The 21,020-nt window shown below is 62.5% G+C and overlaps 1 protein-coding gene across 7 annotated transcripts; it reads right to left on the reverse strand.

Moving 5' to 3' along the window:
- Positions 1-68: 68 nt before the first annotated feature.
- Positions 69-20,857, reverse strand: CAMK2B (calcium/calmodulin dependent protein kinase II beta). 7 transcript variants are annotated; one of them, XM_051809549.1, is made up of 21 exons: positions 20,737-20,857; positions 18,000-18,094; positions 15,405-15,464; positions 14,985-15,039; positions 14,817-14,882; positions 12,608-12,680; positions 11,841-11,943; positions 11,314-11,397; positions 10,805-10,899; positions 10,457-10,579; positions 10,287-10,370; positions 9,580-9,622; positions 9,060-9,134; positions 7,121-7,161; positions 6,974-7,045; positions 5,400-5,444; positions 5,082-5,130; positions 2,364-2,439; positions 2,167-2,261; positions 1,557-1,791; positions 69-1,489 (listed from the first exon to the last, which is right to left on the reverse strand). In XM_051809549.1, exons 1-20 carry the CDS (start codon positions 20,799-20,801, stop codon positions 1,559-1,561), a joined length of 1,632 nt encoding a protein of 543 aa, XP_051665509.1. In that variant the 5' UTR covers positions 20,802-20,857; the 3' UTR covers positions 69-1,489; positions 1,557-1,558. The 7 variants fall into 7 exon arrangements, with proteins under 7 accessions (XP_051665509.1, XP_051665520.1, XP_051665558.1 ...); XM_051809560.1 differs by having other exon boundaries at positions 7,121-7,158; positions 20,737-20,854; XM_051809598.1 differs by lacking the exon at positions 9,060-9,134 and having other exon boundaries at positions 7,121-7,158; positions 20,737-20,854.
- Positions 20,858-21,020: the final 163 nt, after the last annotated feature.

A 21,020-nucleotide genomic window follows, 5' to 3' on the forward strand; every position in this document is an offset into this window, starting at 1 on the left:
GGAACTGGGACAAACACCTGGGCAACACTCCCTGGGCACCCCGGCAGGGACAGATGCACTTGGCCTCCTCCCTCCACCTCTTTCTTTAATGATGGTTGGTTTTTCCTCATAATTTATTTGCAGTTTTCCCGAGACAAAAACGAAATCAGAGTCATCTTTTACACTTACAAGGCTCAGAAAGAAAAGACAAAGGGGTTTTTTTAGGAGGTTCGGGGGGATATGCTGGGGAGGGGGGTGGGGGGAGACAGAAAAAGAATGAGAGAAAAGGGGAGGAAAGAGAAAAATTTGGCAACGATCCACCAGCATTCATGGGACAGGAACAGCTCAGCTCAGCTCCTCGACATACAGCGTTAGCGCCCGAGGGTTGCTCCCGCGCAAAGGGCATGCAGAGAAATCATCAGAATAATTAAAAAATAATTAATATCCCCCGCCCCTCCCACCCCCTCTCCCGCCCCAGCCAAAACCAGCCCCCAGCACGGAGGGGACACCCTGGGGGAATCGCGTGGGGATCACCAGGAGCGAGGTGATGCATCCCCAGGGATGGGGGTTGGGGTGACAGGGTGCCCCCAGAGTGCTGGCTGGGCGTGTGCTGGGGGGGCCCCGGTGGAGCAGCCTGTGCCCCCTTAAGAGACCCGTTCTCTTAGTCTAAAGTGCTTCCGATGCCGCGTCAGTGCTGGCTGGATCGTCCCGAGCCCCCCGCCCTGAACCCCAACACCCCCTGGCTGCCCCCAGCCCCCTGACATAGCACCCACATCCCCCTGCCAAAACCTGCCAGCACCTGGAGCTGGCACCCGGGATACGGGGTGCTGGGCGAGGACAACCAGCAGGATGGGGACTGGGGATGGGGGTGTGACCAAGGGACCCTCCCACAGCCACCCACGTGTTCCCTGCGCAGCAGTGCCTGGGATCAGCCTCGGGCCCCCAGGGGCAGGGCTGGACTGGGGGGGCAGGGAGAGTCTGTGTGTGTCCCCCTCACCTCACTCACCCCCTGGCAGCCCCCATGGCTGGGGACCCCCACGGGAATTCAAAAATAAAGAGCTCTCTCTATGTACAGGGGCCGGGGCAGGACAGAGCAAAGCGGAGCCCAAAGAACAACATCCACCACCAGCGACAGCGACACGCCACGAGCACAGCCGGGAGGGGGGCCGGGACCCCCCCTGCCCCCCTAGGAGAGACGGGCAGAGAGGGGGGGCTGAGCCCCCCAGCGCCCCGCCTGTGGCCGAGCGGCTGGGTTGGGTTTGGGGGTGTGGGTGGGGGTGGGATTGGGGTGGGTTTTCCCCCTTTTTTTTCGTTGTCTTCCTCATTTTCGGCTTTTTTTTTTTGTCTTTTTGTTTTCTGCAAACACAGGCACTGGAGGGGGAGGAGCAGGGGCCAGGGCAGGGGGGGACAGGCATGCGGACGCGTGCTTCGGGGGGCCGCAGCTCCGGCTGCCGCCTCGGCTCCCATCGCCGTCTCCGTCGGGCTGGAACCAGGACAGCCATGGCGAGCTCTGTGGGGACACCTGGTGAGCCACAACCGGGGCTCCCCACCGCCCCAAACCCCGATCCTGCCCTCACCTTCACTGCAGCGGGGCGACAGGGGCCCCCGAGCCGTGGAAGTGGACGTTCTGCCACTTGCCATCGCGGCGGTGCCAGACGCGGGTCTCCTCGGACTGGCTGGTGCGGGGCCGGCCCTGCGCGTCGATGTACTGGGTGAGGCGGATGTAGGCGATGCAGGCCGCGTCCTCCCCGATGACGTGCACGTGCGGGTTCAGGATGGTCGTGTGGATCGGCTTGTTGTTCTTGGAGAGCACTGCAGGGGGGCCAAGGTCAGCAGGGCAGGGCACGGGCAGGGGGGTGTGCGCAGATGGGGGCAGCGAACGGGTGAGGAACTGGCGGGGGAATGGGCGGGGATGGTGGCAGTGCCGGCGGATGGATGGCCCAGCAGGGTATGGCTAGGGACAGGCAAGAGAGGTGACCAGGGTGGGCAGGCAGTGGGCAAGAGACAGGAAACAGGCAAGGGCCAGTGAAGTAGACAGGCAGGGACACAGCATGAATAGGGATGGGCTAGATATGGAGAGGGTGGGCAGGGCCGGCAGGATGGGCAGGGCATGGGCAGGACACAGGCAGGGCAGGTGGTGCAGGCAGCACAGGCAGGGCAGGTGCCACTGGCAGGTCAACCACTCACAGTTTTCAAAGTAGAAGCGGTGGAAGTCCATCCCTTCCACCAGGTTGCCCAGCGCCTCGGGCTCAAAGGAGGTGAGCCCCGGGTCGCAGATCTTCCTGCAGGGAGCAGATGAGAGCGGCCCAGCACCGCCCCACCAGGCCCCACCCCACCAGGCCCCGGCCCCCCCGACCCGTCCCCACCAGACCTGCCCCACTCACGCGTAGGCCTCGAAGTCCCCGTTGTTGACGGCCTCGATGAGCTGCTCCGTGATCTTGATGATCTCCTGCTTGCGGGCTGGGGGCATGTCACTGTCACTGCCACTGCCCCCGCCCCGCGGGGACACCGTGGGGGGCGGTGGACGGGATGTTGGGATGGACGTGGGACATAGAGGGGAGGCATGGGGACAGACACAGGGACAGACAGACCTTGGGGGCAGACAAACCTTGGAGACAGACAGACAGACCATGGGGACGGACCATGGGGACAGACACAGGGACCATGAGGACAGACAGACAGCCCTTGGGGACAGAAGGACCTTGGGGACAGACAGGGACCACTGTGCTCCCAAGGCCCCCACAGCTCTGCCACGAGTATCTGCATGATCCTCTCAGCATGTCTCAGCGCTACACCAGTGCCACCCCAGCATGTCCCAGTACCCTCCCAGCATGCTCAAGCATCCCAGTGCCCACTCAACACTTTGCAGTAGTTCCTAGTGCACCCCACTGTTATCCCTGCAAGTCCCAATACATCCCAGTGTCATTCTAGCACAACCCAATACAGCCAGTTCCATACCAGCATCTCCCAGTGCTATCCCACTATCTCAGTGCCATTCCAGTGCATCCCAGTACTATCTCAGTTCCATGCAAGTGCATCCCAACACATCCTAGTCCTATTGCACCCTAATCCTATTGCATCCCAGAGTATGCCAGTGAATCCCAGAGCGACTCCAGTGCCCTCTGATACATCCTATTGCATCCCAGTGCCATCCTATTGCCTCCCAGTGCCTCCCAACACATCCCAGTTCCATCACGGTGCAATCCTACCGCATTCCAGTGCCATTCCACTACATCTCAGTACTATTCCAGGGATCCCAATACACCCCACTTTATACCAGTACCATCTCAGGGCCATCCCAGCACATTTCAATGCAAACCAGTGCCAACCTACTGTGTCCCAGTGCCCTTCCAGCATATTCCAGTTCAGCCCAGTTCCATCCCAGTGCATCCTAGCATCATGCTATTGAATTCCAGTGTGTCCCAGTGCAATCCCAGTATGTTCCAGTATCATTCCAGTGTAGCCTGCTCCACTACATCCCAATGCCTCATTTCATCCTGATGCCACCAGTCACCCCAGTTTCATCCTAGTGCATCCCAGTGCCACTCCAGTGCATTCCCACACAGCCCATTTCCATCCCAGTATGTCCCAGTACTACTCCAGAGCATATCAGTACACTCAGTACACTCCAGTTTATCCCAGTGACATCCCACTACATCTCAGTGTCACAGTATGTATCTAAGTGCTATTCTAGTGCATCCCAATCCATCCCAGTACATCTCAGTTCTATCCAGAAAACCTCTTGGTACCATCCTAGCATGTCCCAGCATCATCCCAGTGCATCCCACTGCCACCTCAGTGCATGTCAGTGCCACACCAGTGTATGCCAATGCACCCCAATGCCACCCCAGTGCATGTCTGTCCATCCCCATGCCTTCTCAATGAATCCCAGTGCCTTTCCAGTATACTCTAGTGCATCCCAATACCACACCAGTCCATCTCAGTGCAACTTAATGCACCTCGGTGCCATCCCAGCCCCATTCCAGAGCATCCCAATGCTGTCCCAGTCTGGCCCCACGTGCTTGTAGTGCATCCCAATCCATCCCAGTGCCATCTCATTGCACCCCAATGCAACCTAGTACCATCCCAGTGCATCCCAGCATGCTCCCAGTGCATCCAAGTGATGTCCCAATGCACCCTGGAGGCATCTCAGGCCCATCCCAGTGCATCCTGGTGCCATCTCAGTGCATCTCAGTGCATCCTGGGTGTCATCCCAGCTCCATCCTAGTGCACACCAAATCCATCCCAGTGCATTCCAACTGTCTCCCAGTGCATCCCAGTGATGTCCCAGTGCAACCCAATGAGTTCTTTTGCCATCCCTGTGCCATTCCAGTGCAACCTAGTGCCATCCCAATGCATCCTGGTGCCATCCCAGATCCCTCCCAGTGCATTCCAGTGTTGCCCCAGTGCATCACAGTGCAACCTCAGTGCACCAACAGCATCTTGGTGCCATGCCAGTTCCATCCCAGTTCATCCCAGTGCAACTTAGTGCCAATCCAGTGCATCCCAGCTCTATTCCAATGCATTCCATCCAGTACACTCCCAGTGCATCCTAGTGCCACCCCAATGCATCCTGGTGCCATCCCCGTGCATTCCAGTGCTATCCCAGTGCATCCAAGCACAGTCGCAGTGTCTCAGCATCATTCCAGTGCACCCCAATGCATCCTTTGCCAACCCAGCTCCATCCCAATGCATCCCAGTGAACCAAATGCACCCTGGTGCTAGCCCAGTTCCATTCCAGTACACCCCAATGCATCCTAGTGCCATCCAAGTGCATCCCAGCTCCATCCCAGTGCATTCCAGCACACTTCCAGTGCACTCCAATGCATCCTAGTGCTAAGCCAGTGCATTCCAGAACTGTTTGAGTGCATCCCAGTGCCATCCCAGGGCATCATTGTGCCATCCCAGTTCCTCCTGGTACCATTCCAGTGCACCCCAATGCATACTGGTGCCATCCTATCACCACCCCAGGGCATTCCAAGACACTCCCAGTGCATCCCAGTGCCATTCCAGTGCAACCCAATGCATCCTAGCACCCCAGTGCATCCCGGCTCCCTCCCAGTGCGTCCCAGTGCATCCCCACCGCCCCCAGCGCCCGTCACCTTTGGTGTCCTCATCCTCGATGGTGGTGTTGGTGCTGTCGGATGACTCCTGCCCGCGGGACGGCGGCGGTGGGGGGGAGACACAAACAGGGGGGTCAGACCTGGCCTTGGGGGGATGGGGAGGGGGGATGAGCCCAGCTGGGGCTTGGCAGGACCCCAATGATGCCAGACACCGTGGGGGGACCCCGCTGTCACCGCGCCCTGCGCGCATTCCTCATCCACGTCACCCCCCGCCCCGCGCCATGGCTGATGCTGGGGGGAGGATGGAGGCGGAAAGCGGGGACCCCCAGTCCCGGGGATGGCGGGGGGCAGCAATACCTTGATGCCGTCTGCAGGGTTATGAATTACAGTAGTTTGAGGCTCCTACAGGAGAAGGGGGAGAGACAGAGGCGGGGGGGAAGCGAGAGCCCAGAGGAGGAACAACGAGGGGGGACAACGAAGCGAGCAGCACGTGGACAGGGGCAAGGAGAGACCCAGACCGGATTTGGGAAGGGCAGAAGGGGGAAGAGAAGCAGAGAGTCATTAGTCCAGCAAAGCCAAATGGTTTAATTCACAGACGTGGAGGGGGGAGAAAAGGGGAGAAGGGGGGACAGAGCAGTGGGGAAAGACGGAGTGAGAGGCTGGGCTGGGGGGCAGCGCCCATGTCCTGCATCCCAGTGCCCAGGGGTTGCACTCACCATGCATCTGAGAACATCACTGCCCACATCCTGAACACCCTCGTGTCTGCATCCCAACCATCCTGCCTGCATCCATGAGCATCCCTCAGCCTGCATCCAGACCATCCCTGTGCCTGTGTCCCAACTATCCTGCTGCCTGCATCCCTGAGTATCTCAGCTTGCATCCAGACCATCCCTGTGCCTGCATCCCAACCATACCACCACATGCATCCCAAGCATTCCTCAGCTTTCATCCTGACCATCCTGCAGCCAGCATCCCAAACATCCATCATCCCTAGCATCCCCCTGCCTGCAACCCACTCTCACTGTGGGAGGTGCGCATCCCTTTCTCCATATCTCACACTCACTGACCAGCTGGGCATCCCTTCACTGGTGTCCAGCACTCTGTGCCAGCTGGGCATTGCCCTGCATGTATCCTGCCTTCATGGTACCATCCCTCCGCCCTTATGCTGCACCCCCTGTGCCACCCAGGTCATGATGGGCACCCCTGTGCCCACATCCTGCACCCACCTTGCTGTTGGCATCACCAGAGCACGCCTGCATCTTGCACCTGCTGCTCCAGATGTGCCCCCCTTTCCCTCTGTCCTGCACTCCCTGTGAAAGCTGGGCAGCCCTGTGCCCACATCCTGCACTTACCTCACCTGTAGGCTCGTGGTCAGCACCCCCATCCCTGTGCACCCTGCACCCACCTTGCCACCTGCACAGTGGAGCAGCCACGGTCATACCCTTTGCCCACCTCGTCATTGTGTCACTGGGATCCTCGTGCCCATGTCCTTCATGGAGTTGTCCCCATTACGGGGCATTCTGTGCCTGTACCCTGCACTCACCTTGTCCCCACGGTGGAGCATCCACATGCCTGTGCCCTCAATCCACCTTACTGTCCCCATGGCAGGAGTGTCTCTGCACCTGTTTCCAGCACCTACCTTGTGCCCGTGCTGGAGCACCCGTGTGACCGTGTCCTGCACCCATGTCACTGTCTGCTGGGGAGGACACGGGGCTGTCCATGTGCCTGCACCCTTCACCCACCTCGTCTGTGCAGCAGGGTCACCCCATGCCCATGTCCTGCACACCCCTCTCCGTCCTCGGGACACCCCCTCCCCAGCACCCCTGGGAACAGCTGATCAGGGGGCGCGCATGGCAATGGATGGGATGGGCTGGTGGGATGGATCCAGTGGGATGGGGAGTCTGGGGGGGTGCAGGGTGGGGGGCACCTACCAAGGCAGCAGGTGGGAGGGTCCCCTTGGGGCTGGTGACACCGGCGCTGCCTTTGGTGCTGTTGGTCTGGGGCTAGAGGGGAGAAATAGGGGGGGCTCAGTGGCATGGGAGGAGCAGCCCACCCTGGCCCCCCTGCTGGCCCCTCACCTTCACGCCATCCGCCTTCTTGTTCAGTAAGCTCTTAGCTGCTGCGGAGGGAGAGAGTGTTAGTGCTGCCCCCCCGGGACAAGGGACACTGTATGTCCCCCCAAACCCAGACCCTTCCGGCCATCCAACCTAATCCCACCCTGGGTGCTGGCAGCACTCGCCATCCCCATGTTGGGGAGGGGGGACACGCTAGGAAGGGTGTGTCCCCGTCCTGGGGGTGTTCCCATACTGGGGGGAGTCCCCACGCTGGGAGAGGTGTCCCCATTAGGGTCCCTTGGACCTGAAGGGGTCCCCAACCTCAGGGAGGTCCCCATCCTGGGTGAAGGGAGTGTCCCCATTCGGAGAGGGGTGTCCCCTACCTTCAGGGGTTTCCCCTATCCTGGTGGGTGTTCCCATTGTAAGAGAAGGATCCCAAACTTGAGGGGGGTCCCCAACTGGGAGGGGTTGTCCCCATCATGGGAGGGGTGTCCTCAACCTCTGGGGATCCCCATCCAGGTGTGATGTCCCCCTGCTGGGGGGGTCCCCAAATTTAGTGGGTCCTTAGACTGGAGGAAGGGGGTGTCCCCAACTTGGGGAGGGTCCCCATCCTGGTGGCCCCCATGTGGGGGGCGCAGGACTGGCTTACCTTGGAGAAATGCAGAGAGGAAAGCGAGAGAGAGGAGGGGGAGGGGGGTAAGAGAGAAATGGGGGAAAAGGAGGAAAAGGGGAAAAACATAAAAAAAGAACATAAAAAAAAGATGAGTTGAGTATGGGGTGTGGGGGGGGACACAGCCACCTGTGCCCCCCCGTGTCTCCCTGGAGGGGGACAAGGATGGGTGCAGGGATGAGCATCTGTCACTGCTATCACAATCTCTGGCCACTGGTCGGGTGTGGGGGGGGTGGGGACATGGGGGCCAAAAGTGGCTATGAGGGGGTGAGCTGTGTCACCTTAAGCATCCTCGTAGCTCCTCCAAGCTTGGGGAACCCCCCAGTTGCCTCACAGGTTAGAGGGGGCTGTGTGGTGACAAGTTCAGTGACGGCGGGGTGGCACCAATCAGAACCCAAAGGGGGGGGGGGCATATGCGGGGAGGAGGGGACACCCCACCCCTCCCCCCATGGACCTATGTCCCCCCAGGGGTCCCTGGCAGGGTGTCCCCAAGGGTCCTGGTCCCTCCTCTGAAAGCAGGCGGGCACTGAGAGGTGGGGTTTTAAACCAGAGCCAAACTGGGGGGGGGCGGGGGGACCCCTGGCAGGGGGGCAGTGGTAGCCCTTTAGGGGGGTGTGGTTTAAGACCCGCCGAGTGTTTCACGGTGTCACAAACACTGGCTGCAGCTCTCGGAAGCTGGGGTGGGGGGTGGCCACGTGCAGGGGGAGTCACATGCGGGGGATGTCACGTGTGGGGGGGTTGGCACATGCAAGGGAGGGACATGCAGGGTGGGGACACAGGGGGACATGGGACGTGCAGCCAGTTTGCCCCCCTCCATTCACTGGTGTGCCCCCACTGTGTGCATAGAGGGAGCAGTGCCACGGGGTGGGAGCAATGGGGGAGGGGACACCCTAGAATTATCCCTCTGCCCCCAACTCCCCATTGCTGGCCCAGGTGGGGACCCTGGGGATGCCACCACTGTATGTGCCCCTTCAGGGGACACACTGGCCAGGGCACAAGCACCCAGCAGACCCCTCCATGGGATGGGGGGTGGGGCAGAGACCCCCCCAGGGCGTCAGCAGCGGGGACAGTGGCATTTCTCGGTGGAGAGGGGGAGAGGCTGCAGGGTGAGGAGGGGGCAGTGCAGGGCGGCCATGCATGCGCTCCGATTTCCGAGGAGGGCACCCGAAACCTGTTGGGGAGGGGGAGGCGGGGAAGAGGATGGTTGGGAGAAGAGGGGGACGTGGGGATGAAGGATCCGGGGACACACAGAGACCAAGCGGGGCCGGGGGGGCCCTTTGCGGACGCGTCTACCTTGTTCCACCAGCCCCAGGGGGGCCCCGGCGGCGGCCGCCGACATGGTCGGAGGAGCGGTGGTCTGTCTGCCCACTGCGGGCCACGAGAGAGAGAGAGAGGGAGCAGAGCTCCTGTTAGGGGGCTGGTGGGGCTGCAGCTGGGACCCCCAACTTCCACCCCCCCAACGAGAACTCTTAGGGTGCCCATCACCCTGGGCTCAGGCCTGGGGTGGCTGGGGATGCTCCGTCCCCCTCCCCGTGTCGCCCCCCCCCAGCCACCGGAGTGGGGGGGACACACGGGGACCGGGCACTACCTGCTGCTGTGTGTGTGGGGCAGGGGGGACCGGGTCCTGCCCCCACCTTGGCTACCACACGCCCCGTCCTCGCCGATGGGGAAAAAATGGGGGGGTTAAGGGAGGGGGAGGGGAGAAAGAGAGAAAGACAGCGACAGAGAGAGGGGGGCACCAGCCCAGGGGGGAGCTGTGGTCAGGGGTGCTGTGGCCCCTGGCCCCCCCGGCCAGCAGGCGCCCCCCCCTTACCTGAGAAGTTCCTGGTGGCCAACATAGTGGTGAGGATGGCACCCTGTGGGGAAGGGCACAGTGAGGGGAGGGGGCATGGGGGTGAAAAAGGACAGGAGGGGTCCTGGGAGCAGGGGATGGGACAGGTGGAGTGGAATGGGGAGGGAAGTGGGATGATGGGATATGGGGTCCAGGATGAAGGGATGAGTGGTGCAGGGTGGGGCCCACGGGACTGAGAAGTGCGAGAGGGGGCTGCAGGATGAGGGGGCAGGATGGAGCCATGGGACTGGGCAGTGGGATGGAGGGTGCAGGATAGGGGGGCAGCACGAGGGGGGGTAGGCTAGAACCGTGGCATGGGGACACGTACTGTGCAGGGGCAGGATGGGACTGTGCCACACTGGGTGTCACTGGGATGGGACCGCAGCCCACGGCAGAGCAGTGGGCATGGCCAGGGTGGGAACCACTGGAATGGGACCGTACCTCATGGGAACACACCAGATGGCCCTGGTGCATGCCAGGATGGAAGCGTGCACTGGGCACGGTCAGGACATAGGGCCAGTCCCACAGCAGGCTGGGGAGGGTCCCACAGTGGACAGGGCAGGGTCCCACAGTGGACAGGGCAGGGTCCCACAGCAGGCTGGGCAGGGTCCCGCAGGAGAGCCCCATGGAGACACAGGGTGGTGCCAGGGGGACAAGCACCATCTCCAGCCCATGCTTTACCCCCTCACCTTGAGCTTCCTCCGGGCGTTGAACTTTTTCAGGCACTCCACTGTTTCCTGTCTGTGCATCATGGAGGCCACGGTGGAGCGTTGCTATGGGGGACAGCAGGGTCAGCGCCAGGTGCTACTGGCCACTGGGCCAGAGGGACACGCACCAGTGGGGGACACGTGGCACTTACGCAGACCCACGGGTGCTTGAGGGCCTCGTGAGCTGTGATACGCTTGGCGGGGTTGATGGTCAGCATCTGGTTGATGAGGTTTTTTGCTTCAGGGGTGACCGTGTCCCACTCGGGCGAAGGGAACTGGGGGGAAACAGGGACACAGAAGGCTGACAGCTCTGGAGGGGCAGCCCCATGGCAGCCGTGTCCCTCCGTGTCCACACGTCCCCAACCAGCCACTGAAGGTGTGGCCCAAAGCCATCCCCCCCAGCTTCTGCCCACTGGGATTAGCTGTAGCATCCCTCAGTAGGTTCTGGAGTTAACGGGTTGGCCATCACAGCACGGGGGGTCCTGGTACTGGGAACTTACGTCATAGGCCCCGGCCTTGATCTGTTGGTAGAGTTTGTGCTGGTCCTCATCCCAGAACGGCGGGTAGCCCACCAGGAGGATGTACAGGATGACCCCTGGGCCAGGGAGAGCAGGGTCAGGGGGGTGCAGGGACCCCCAGCCACCCCCTGGCTCCCTCCGTCCCTGTGGTGTCCCCATGACACAGCAGTGATCCCAGCGTGGTCTGTCCCCGTGCTGCCAGGATGGCACCCGCCAGGAGAGTGCGGCACGGCCGGGGCACATGGCACAGGATGGCCATGGGATGGGGACAGGGATGGGACCAGGATGGGACTGGGACACAGATGAGACAGGAACTGGGATGGGACCAGGGTGAGACTGGGATGGGAATGGGATGAGACTAGGATGGAGCCAGGAAGGGGCCAGAATGGGAGTGGGGTGGAATCACAGTGAGATCAATCAGAGATTAGGCAGGGATGGGGCAGGGATTAGGCAGGGACTGGGAAGGGATTGGGGCAGGGATGGGTTCTTACCGCATGCCCAGATGTCCACAGGTTTGCCATAGGCCTCTTTGCGCAGGACCTCAGGGGACAGGTAACCGGGCGTGCCCGCGAATCCTGGGATGGGGACAGAGACGAGTGAGCCATGGCAGGCGGGGACAGGGAGGGGGCACAGGGCAGGACACGGGGGCACAGGACTGGGACATGGGCACGGGGTAGGGATGTGCTGGGCATGGGAGGATGTGGTGGGCACAGGGCAGGATGTTGTGGGCACAAGACACGGACATGGCGGGTATGGGACGGGGCTGTGGTGATGTCCTGGTTTCAGCTATGGTAGAGTTAATTTCTTCTCAGTAGCTGTTACAGTGCTGTGTTTTGTGGGCACGAGAGAATGCAGTGGGAACAGGGCAGGGACTCAGTGGATAAGGGACAGGGCAGGCGTGGGCAGAGACATGGTGGCCACAGAAGGGACACAGCGGGCACAGAGCAGGGACACGGTGAGCAGGACACGTTGGATATGGGCCAGGGCTGTGGGGGGGACAGGAGGCAGCGGCACTCACCAAACCAGGCCTGCTGATCCCCCTGCACCTCAATGGCAAGGCCAAAGTCCGCCAGCTTCACCGCTGCCCCTTTGCACTTGCTGGCCAGGAGCAGGTTCTCCGGCTGTGTGGGCACCAGGCATGGGCAGTACAGGGCACAGGCACGGGGGGCGGGGAGGGAGAGGAGGGATGGGGGAAGCAGAAGGGCTTTGCAGCTGCCATTGAACATGTCCTGCCTGTTGGCCGGCTGTGTGCCATGTGCCTGCAGCCATGGGCACCCTCTACCACCGGCCCAGGGTGCCGGGGAGCACAGCCCCATGGCCAGCTCGGGGTCACCCCATGTCCTACTCGCCTCATCTCATTATCCCTCTGTATCCCACCCACCATCCCCCCATATCCCTCCATCCCCCCATATCCCACCATCCTCTGCTATCCCTCCCCCAGTATCTCACCCACCATTCCACCCACCATCCCGTGTCCTGTCTTGACCTCACCCCCACCCCGAGCCAGCTCACACCCCCCAACAAGGACATAGCAAGCAGGGGGCTCACAGTGAGCCCCCCCAGCAGCACAGGACCGTGCCATGACTGAGGGGGTCACATGCACCCCCAGAAAAGGAAGATGACAGCTGGGAGTGCTCAGAGCAGAGCACTGCTCCAACCCAGCGGGATCTCAGTGACCCCCAGGACCCACTGAGCCAGGGCCCACCCCATGCTGTGGGGACCCTGAGAGCTGGGCTGGGGGAGAGGGGCAGAGGGACAGATGGGGATCTGGGGGGACACACTCACCTTGAGGTCCCTGTGGACCACCCCCATCTGGTGACAGTGCAGGACGGCCTCCAGGATCTGCTGGATGCAGTGGCTGCATGCAAACGGGGGGGGGGGGGGGGGTCAGGAGTATGCTGCTCCCTCATCTCCCACACCCTCTGTCTGGGACCTGCAGCCCCAAACTGGCCCCCTGCTCCACTGCTGGGGCCCCCCTGCACCCCAGGGGGAGCTGACAGAAACAAGTGGTAACCTTAAATTGGGGGGGTGCGGAATGCACCCTCTGTACCCCTGCCAGGGGCTCACTCCTGGGGGGAGGGCCAGTCCTTGGGGATCACTGCCTGGAGGAGTCACCAGGAGGTTTCACTTCAGGGGGTCGTTGAGCAGGGATCCCACCTGGGGTGGGTCACTGCTTAGGGGTCATTCCTTGGGGGTCACCCCTGGAGGGGGTTACTGCTTGGGGGGTCGCTCCAGAGTTGTCACCCCTGAAGGATCACTCCTGGGGGCATCACTGTCTGGGGGGGTCACTGCCTGGGGGTCATCAGTGGCTAGGGGTTCATTCCTGAGGGGAAGTCACTGCCCAGGGGTCACCTCTCAGTGCCCACCAGGTGAGCTCCTATCTTGGCATGGAGCCACTGGGGATCACCCCAGTGGTGCTTTTGTGTCCCACCCTTGCCCCCCACGGGGGCCTCCCCATCCCTGCTGCCACCCAGACGCCGGGGTCCCCCAGACAGGACTCACGGGGTGGGGGGACAGGGGGTACGGGGCGGGGAGGGGCAGATGGAGACGAGACAAGAAAGAAAGAGGGAAGGAGCGGGGAATGAGAGCCTGAAATGGGGGTGAAGGGGAGGGTTCCCACCCAGCTGGGGGAGGAGGGGCATTGGGGGGGCAATCTCCCTGTAAGGGGGGGGCAAAAAGAGGGTGGTTGGGGAGAAAAAAGAGTGAGGAGAGAGCCCCACAGCTGGGTCCTTGCGAGCGGAGCAGGGGGCTGGGAAGCGGGGGCTGCGGCGGGCAGGGGCAGCGCAGGGGGCACGGCTCCCCCGGCCCCCCCCCCCAGATACTGACCTGCGGCTCCCTCTGCTCAGGGGCAAAGTGATGGGTGGGAGGAACGCGGGCAAAGAGCTCATGGACACAGTGACTGCAAAACAGAACGGGGGGGCGGGGGCAGGGGCGGGGGGGGCAGGATGGAGGGTTAGGGTTGGGAGAGGGGTCAGGATGGGGGTCAGGATGGGGCAAGGGGGGTGGGAGGTGGGCAGGATGGGGCCATGGGGGATCGGGATGGGGCGGCAGGATGGAGAGGTAGAGGGTGGGGAGGACAGGATGGGGGTTGGGATGGGGGGGGGCAGGAGGGAGAGGCAGGGGGTGGGAGGCAGGTGTGGAAGAGGGGTGGCAGGATAAGGATAAAGAGAGGGCAGGATGGGGTGAAGGGATTAGGGGGTGCAGGATGGAGGGGTAAGGGTTGGGAGAAGGGGCAATATGGGGGATCAGGATGAGGTAAAGGGGGTGGGAGTCAAGAAGGAAAGTCAGGGGGTGGGAGCAAGTTGGGGGTAAAAGGGTGGGAGAGGGGGGCAGGAGAGGGGGATGGGAGGAAACAGAGGCAGTTTGGGGGGCAGGGGAGTTGTAGGAGGCAAAACAGAGGGTGAGGGGTGCCGTGGGGGAGCAGTGAGCAGAGGGCAGCGGTGGGAAGGACGAATGGACACACGGACGGACACACGGACACGCACAGAGCCCGAGAGACATACGATGGGAGACAGGAGGGACAGAGGGATGAGGGGATGGATGGAGGAGGTGGGGGTACAAGGTGGGACGGGGGTGGGGGTCGGAGATGGGGGGAACGAGAGAGGGGGAGAAACAATGTTGTGAAAGCCCGGAGACCACGGGGAGAGGCACACGGCGGCACACAGGGCACTGGGGGCTGGGGACGGCACCAGGGGGCCCTGGGGGCCCCCCACCTGCCACCAGCCCCCCCAGCACAGGTCATGACAGTGCCAGGCCTCAGAGGCAGAGGGGAGAGCATGGGGTGGCGAGTGGGACATAGGGGAGCCCCACCCAGCAGCAGGACAGAGCTGGTGGAGGGATTACAATAATGGGAAGGTGGGGGGGGCATGCCCCCACCCACTGGGTGCCCCCTGCCTGCCTTGCTGGAGCTGCCCCATCCCTGCAGCCTCCCGGGGTGGGGGGCACTGGAGGGGTGTAGGGGTGTCCAGGGGTTTGGAGGGGCACAGGGGCTCACCTGGCATCGGCCTCGCTGTAGTACTCCCGCGCCACAATGTCCTCAAAGAGCTCACCACCTGTCACCCTGAAACACAGCCAGGCACCGTGTCACCCCAGGACCCCAGGGACCCCCCCCAAGACTCCCTGAGCACCCCCCGAACTCCCGGGACCCCCTAGCCACACTCACAGGTCAAAGACGAGGTAATGGAAACCCTCCTCAGAGATACTGTCATGGAGCCGCACTGTGGGGACCAGACAGGGACAGGGACAGGCTCAGTCTCAGTTCCCAAAGCCCTCCCCAGCCCCCCCCCAAACGCTACGAGTGGCACACACACGTGTCTGTGTCACATGCAGCCCACACACCCACACCCAGAGTGTTCCAACTGTGGCACCCAGCAGGACCTCAGGGGTGAGACCCCACACAACCCCGGAGGGACACCCAGCGTGTGTCCCCAGGGTGTCATCCAGGGTGTCCCTGGGTGGCAACCCACACGTTCCCAGGGTGGTACAACCCCGTGGTGGCACCCAGCATGTCCCTGGGTGGCCCCCGGCAGGACCCCAGCAGTGAGACCCCCCAGGTGTCCCCAGGTGTCCCCGGGTCACTCACCGATGTTGGAGTGCTTGAGCAGCCGGCAGATGCGCGCCTCGCGCTCCAGCTTCTGGTGGTCTGGGGGGGGCAGGGGTCAGGGGGGCACCTGCCCTGCCCCCAACACGCCCCACCCCAGGCATCTGTCCCCGGCCCAGCCTCAGGGAGAGGAGCCACAGGCGTCCCCGTGGGAGGGCGCGTGGCTCTGCGCGCATGTGCAGGTGGGCACAGGGGCCAGGGGTGTGTGTGCACCTGTGGGCGTGTGCATGTGTGTCTGGGTGTGCACGTGTGCAAGTATGTGCAGGTTTGCACGTGTGTGCATGTGTATGTGGGCGTGTACACATGTGTGCAGGTGTGCACTGGCATGCACAGGTGTGCACGTGTGTATGTTTATGCAGCTGTTCCCGTCTGTGTGGGTGTGTATGTGTGAACGCAGGTACACACCTATGGATGGGAGTGCACATGTGGGCAAGCACCTGTGGCTGTACACGTGTGCAGGTGTGCAGGCGTGTGGTTGTATATGTGTGACAGGTGTGCAGGTGTGTGGGTGTGCATGTGTATGGGGGTGTCCGTGTCCAGGTGGGGGTAGCACCTGCAGTTGTGCACATGTGCGGATGTGCCTGTGTGTGTCTGTACCCGTGTGTGCAGTTGTACAGCTGTGTGGTTGTACCTGTGTGCACAGGTGTACATGTGTGTGTGTGTGGCTGCATCCATGTGCATCTCTGTACCTTGGTCTGTGGGTGTGTACTGGGGTGTGCAGCTGTGGAGGTACCTGTGTGTGCAGCTGTACATCCATGCAGCTGTGCCTCTGTGTGACTGTTCCCATGTGTGACTGCACTGCCCACTGTAGGAGCACACACCTGTACCTGTGTGTGCAGCTGCACCCATGGGTGTGTCTGTACACGAGGGAACAGATATGTGGACAGGTGTGTGCACCTGCTCACATCCCCCCTTGCACATGCATGTGTGTGTGAACACACACAGTTCATACACACACATTGTGGGCACCCCCCTGCACTCACTGCTCAGCCTGTGCACGCAGCCATGGCCACAGACACACACAGAGCACACCCACACCCACACTGTGTCACTGGACACTGCCTCTCACCCAGGTGCACCCCCCCAAACACCTACACTCCTGCACACTGTCACACATCCCACATCTGCACAACCCCCTGCTGAGCTGTGTGCACACCCCATCACACCCAACAGGCACCTGCCCTCTTCACAGGTGTACAACACACAGCAGTGCCCACCCCTGTGCGTACACACACACACACACACACACTGATGCACACCCTACCTGATCACACCTGGGTGCACACCAAGGACACGCACATCTGCACACACACACGTAGGTCCCCTGCTCACAGGTGCGCACTCACACGTGTGTACACACACTCCATGAACACACAAATCTGTACATGGACACACGCTGTGAACACAGATCTGTGCACATACACTCAGATACCCTCCACTGCTCACACGTGTGCACAGACCCACCATCACACACACACCTGTGCACACATACATACACATCACACACCTGTGTGCACAGAGCTCACACCTGTGCACACAGAGCTCAGACCTTAGTGCACAGAGCTCACACCACTGCATGCACACACAGCTCACACCTGCACACACACACAGCTCACACCTGTGCACACACACGGATCACATCTGTGCACACACACACACAGAGCTCACACCTGTACACAGAGCTCACACTTGTGCACACGCACACACACACAGAGCTCACACCTGTACACAAACAGAGCTCACACCTGTGTACACACACAGCTCACATCTGTGCACGCACACAGAGCTCACCTGTGCGCACACACAGATCGCACCTGGGCATGCACACACACAGAGCCCACACCTGTGCACACATAAACAGAGTTCACAGCTGTGCACACACAGAGATCACCTCTGCACACACACAACTCACACCTGTGCACGCACACACACACACAGAGCTCACACCTGTACACAAAGAGCTCGCACCTGTGCACACACAGAGCTCACACCTGTGTACACATAGAGCTCACACCTGTGCACACACACACAGAGTTCACACCTGTGCACATACACACACAGCTCACACCTGTGTACACACAGAGTGTTTACACCTGTGTGTACACACAGAGTGTTCACACCTGTGTGCACACACACACAGAGGTCACCTTTGCACACTCACAGAGTTCACACCTGTGCACACACACAGAGCTCACCTGTGCACATCTCCCCCCGTACACACACACCTGTACACACATACCTGTACACACACACACACGCTGTCTGCTCACATCTGCATACCCCCAGAATACCCCTCAGGGACAGCCCAGGCTCTGAGGGGCCCCAGGGGAGGCATAGGGGGATAATAGGGAAGGACAGGATCAGACCCCACTCCCTGGAGCACCCCCTCCTCACTGGAACCTGGTGCCACCAGCACCACAGGGGTCACGGCTGTCACAGGTGTCATGGGCATCAGGGTATCTTGGGTACCAGGAGTGTCTCCATAGGTATTGCATGTGCCTGGGCTGGGGTGGCCCCAGGGGCACCCCCAGGTGCTGGGAGGGTCTTGGGGTGTCCCAGGGTTTCTGGGGGACCTACCTCTGGCTGAGAGCTTTTTGGTGTTGATGATCTTGGCGGCGTACTCATGGCCGGTGCAGAGCTTGACGCAGCGCCGGACCACCGAAAAAGCCCCCCTGGGGAGGGACAGGCTCAGTGCCCCCCAAAGCACCGTGGGGGGTGGGCAGGGGTTGGCTCCCACCCGTGACTCAGCACCCGAGGCCAGGGGCTGCACCTGACATGACTCAGCACCTGGGGGGTGAACCCCGACACGGGGGGGGCCCTGACACCGCTGGGCCCCTGCCATGGGCGCGCTGAGGGAGTGCTGGGAGTGGCTGGGGAGGAGAGGCTGAAGGGGGCTCAGTGAGGGTCGGGGGGGTGGCATCATGCAGGGGGTCGAGGGAAGGATCCAGCACTGGCAGCTCGTTGCCATGGGGACAGTGGATGGCCCGGATGGCAGCAGTGGCTGTGGTGGTGGCGGCAATGGTGATGGTGGTGGTGGTGGCACTGGGCACAGGACCCAGCTATGGGTAAGGGGAGCTGGCAGACACCGATACCCCGGGGACAGGGATGGGAATGGGGACACAGACTGGAAGGGGGACAGCGTGGCCATGCCCACGCCAGGCAGCAGCATCCACAGCCCCTCCAAGTGCCAACAGCACCTCTACCCCTCCCATGTCACTGCCTGTCCCCCGCCTGACAGGGTCCTCTCCCCCAGGGGGCTCAGCACAGCATCTGGGCCCACAGAGGGATCCCTACACCAGGCTGGGGACACAGCTGAGCGCAGCAGCACCCTGGCCCTGCCATGGAAAGGGTCCTGTGGGGGACATGTGTGCCCCGGGAAGGAGGGGAGGGCCTGGCTGTCCCCTGCCACCACCCCATGTACCAATGTCCTGGTACACCGAGGGTCCTGTGCTGGCATGGACAGCCTCTCACCACCGGAGGAAAAGGGGGGATCACCAGGGCCTGGCATTCCTGTCCCCCTGTCCCCTCTCCATGTGGCCCCCAGGACAGGGGACAACGGTGGGTGCCAACCCCTGCTTTTCCCCCTCAGTTTCCCCCCAGCCAGAGCAATGTCCCCCCAGTCCTGGTGGGGGGGGGGACACACACATGCGCGGTGGCTGGCGGGTGACACTGAGAGATGGGAGGGGGGGAACAGGACCGTATTGCCATGGCAACCAGGACGGGCTGGATTTTGGGCAGAGCGAGGGAACAGCCCCCGATGGCACCACGTTCCCGCCCTGGCACCCCCAAAGGGACCACAGGAACCTCTGCAAAATGTTCGCCCTATATGGGGACAGGGGGATGCACCCCTCCTCACATAGAGATTTGACCCTCCCCCACTCTGTTTTACTCCCCCCTGACCCCTACCCATGGATCGGGGTGGGGGGATCTGAACCCCCCATGGCCCTGGGGGCAAATGAACCCCCCCCCCCCCCAAAATCAGCTCCTCTTCAGCTCCCCACAACACCCACCACCGGGGGGGTCATGATGCTAGGGGGGCGGTGGGGGTTGGAAGGATCCAAGGGGGCAGAGGGGGCCCAGAAGTCTTTAAGGCCCAGAGGGGCCAGGAGGGCTGGAGTCTTTAAGGACCCAGAGAGGGGAGCAGATTTGGGGAGTTATATAAGGCCCAAAGGGGTCTGGTCTAATGGGGGCTGGGAGAGGAGGACGGTCCGTAAGGAGCAGAGGGGAGAGGGATGGGGGGTCTATGGAGATGGGGGGGTGGAGCGATGGGGAGATCCACGGGTGTGGGGGGCAAGGGGGTCCTAAAGGAGGGGCTGCCTATAAAGACTCAAGGACGGTCTGGGGAAGGAGGGGTGTCTATCAGGAACAGGGGGGGCTGTGAAAATCAGGGAGGAGGGTGTCTACTGGAGGAGTCTGGAGGGTTTGGGAGGGCTGCAAGGACCACGGGGGCTATAAGGGCTGGGGGGGAATGGGGGTTGGTAGGGGCTTTGAGGGAGTCTGGAGTGACAGGGGATATGGAGTCATGGGGGGGTCCGTAAAGACTGGGGGGGAGGGAAATATGTGGGGATGCGCCGGGGTTTGCGAGGATTGCGGGTCTAGAGGAGCAAGGTGGGGCTCTAAGGACTGGGGGGTCTGTAGGAGCCAGGGGCAGAACTGGGAGTGCTGGGGGATCTGTGAGGACTGAGGGGGTTAAAGTGTGATGCGGGGGGGGTCTGTAAGGATGGAGGGTCTGTAGGGTCAAGGACAGCTATAAGGACTGGGGAGGTTCGGGGGGGGTGTGTAGGGACAGGTGACTGGGGACTGGAGGGGATCTGGAGGGATTGGAGGGGGTCTGGAGTGAGCGGGGCTGGGCGAATGAGGACAGATCAGGGGAGTCTTGGAAGGATGGGGGTCCATAAGGATGGGGGCATCCTTGGGGAAACAAGGGGGATGCAGGGACTGAGGGGGGACTGTAGGGATGCGGGGACCCAGAGAAGCTGAGGGGTCCTGGCCGCCGGAGGGCTGTTAAGGCCCTCGGAGGGGGGCGGTATAAGGGGGGGGCCGGGGGGGGGGAGGCAGGGCCAATACCGGGGGGAGGGCAGTACGGGCGGGGGGGGGGTTGGCTGGGCAGGGCCGGTCCCGGGGGGGGCGGGGGGGGGGGGCTGGTCCCGTGGGGGAGGGGGCGGGGGGGCCAGTCCCGGGTGTCCCATCCCGGCTGGGGAAGAGGAGGGGGATGCGTCACGTCTGCACCGAGCGGCGTCCCGAGCCCCGGGCAGCGCCCCCCGCCCCCGCCGCTTCCCGGGGCCGGGACCGGGGCCGGGGCCGCCGCCCTTACTTGCCGATCTCCTCGTAGAGCTGGTATTCGTCGGTGAAGCGGGTGCAGGGCACGGTGGTGGCCATGCTGCCGCCGCGCCGCGCCGCAATGAGCCGCCCCGGCACCGGCTCCGCTCGGCTCCGGCTCCGCCCGGCGCGGGGGGGCGGGGGGAGGCGCCGGGCCGGGGGAGGCTCCAGCCCGGGACAGCCCCCGCCGCCCCCCCCCTCGCTTGGGATCCCCCCAACCCCCTCCCCGGGGCACCCCCCGCCTTGGACCTACCCCCGCACGCCGGGGGGATCCCCCTT

Source organism: Manacus candei, unplaced genomic scaffold, assembly GCF_025592945.1.
Source record: "Manacus candei isolate 608988 ecotype Guabito, Panama unplaced genomic scaffold, ASM2559294v1 h1tg000006l, whole genome shotgun sequence".
Lineage (NCBI taxonomy): Eukaryota > Metazoa > Chordata > Aves > Passeriformes > Pipridae > Manacus > Manacus candei.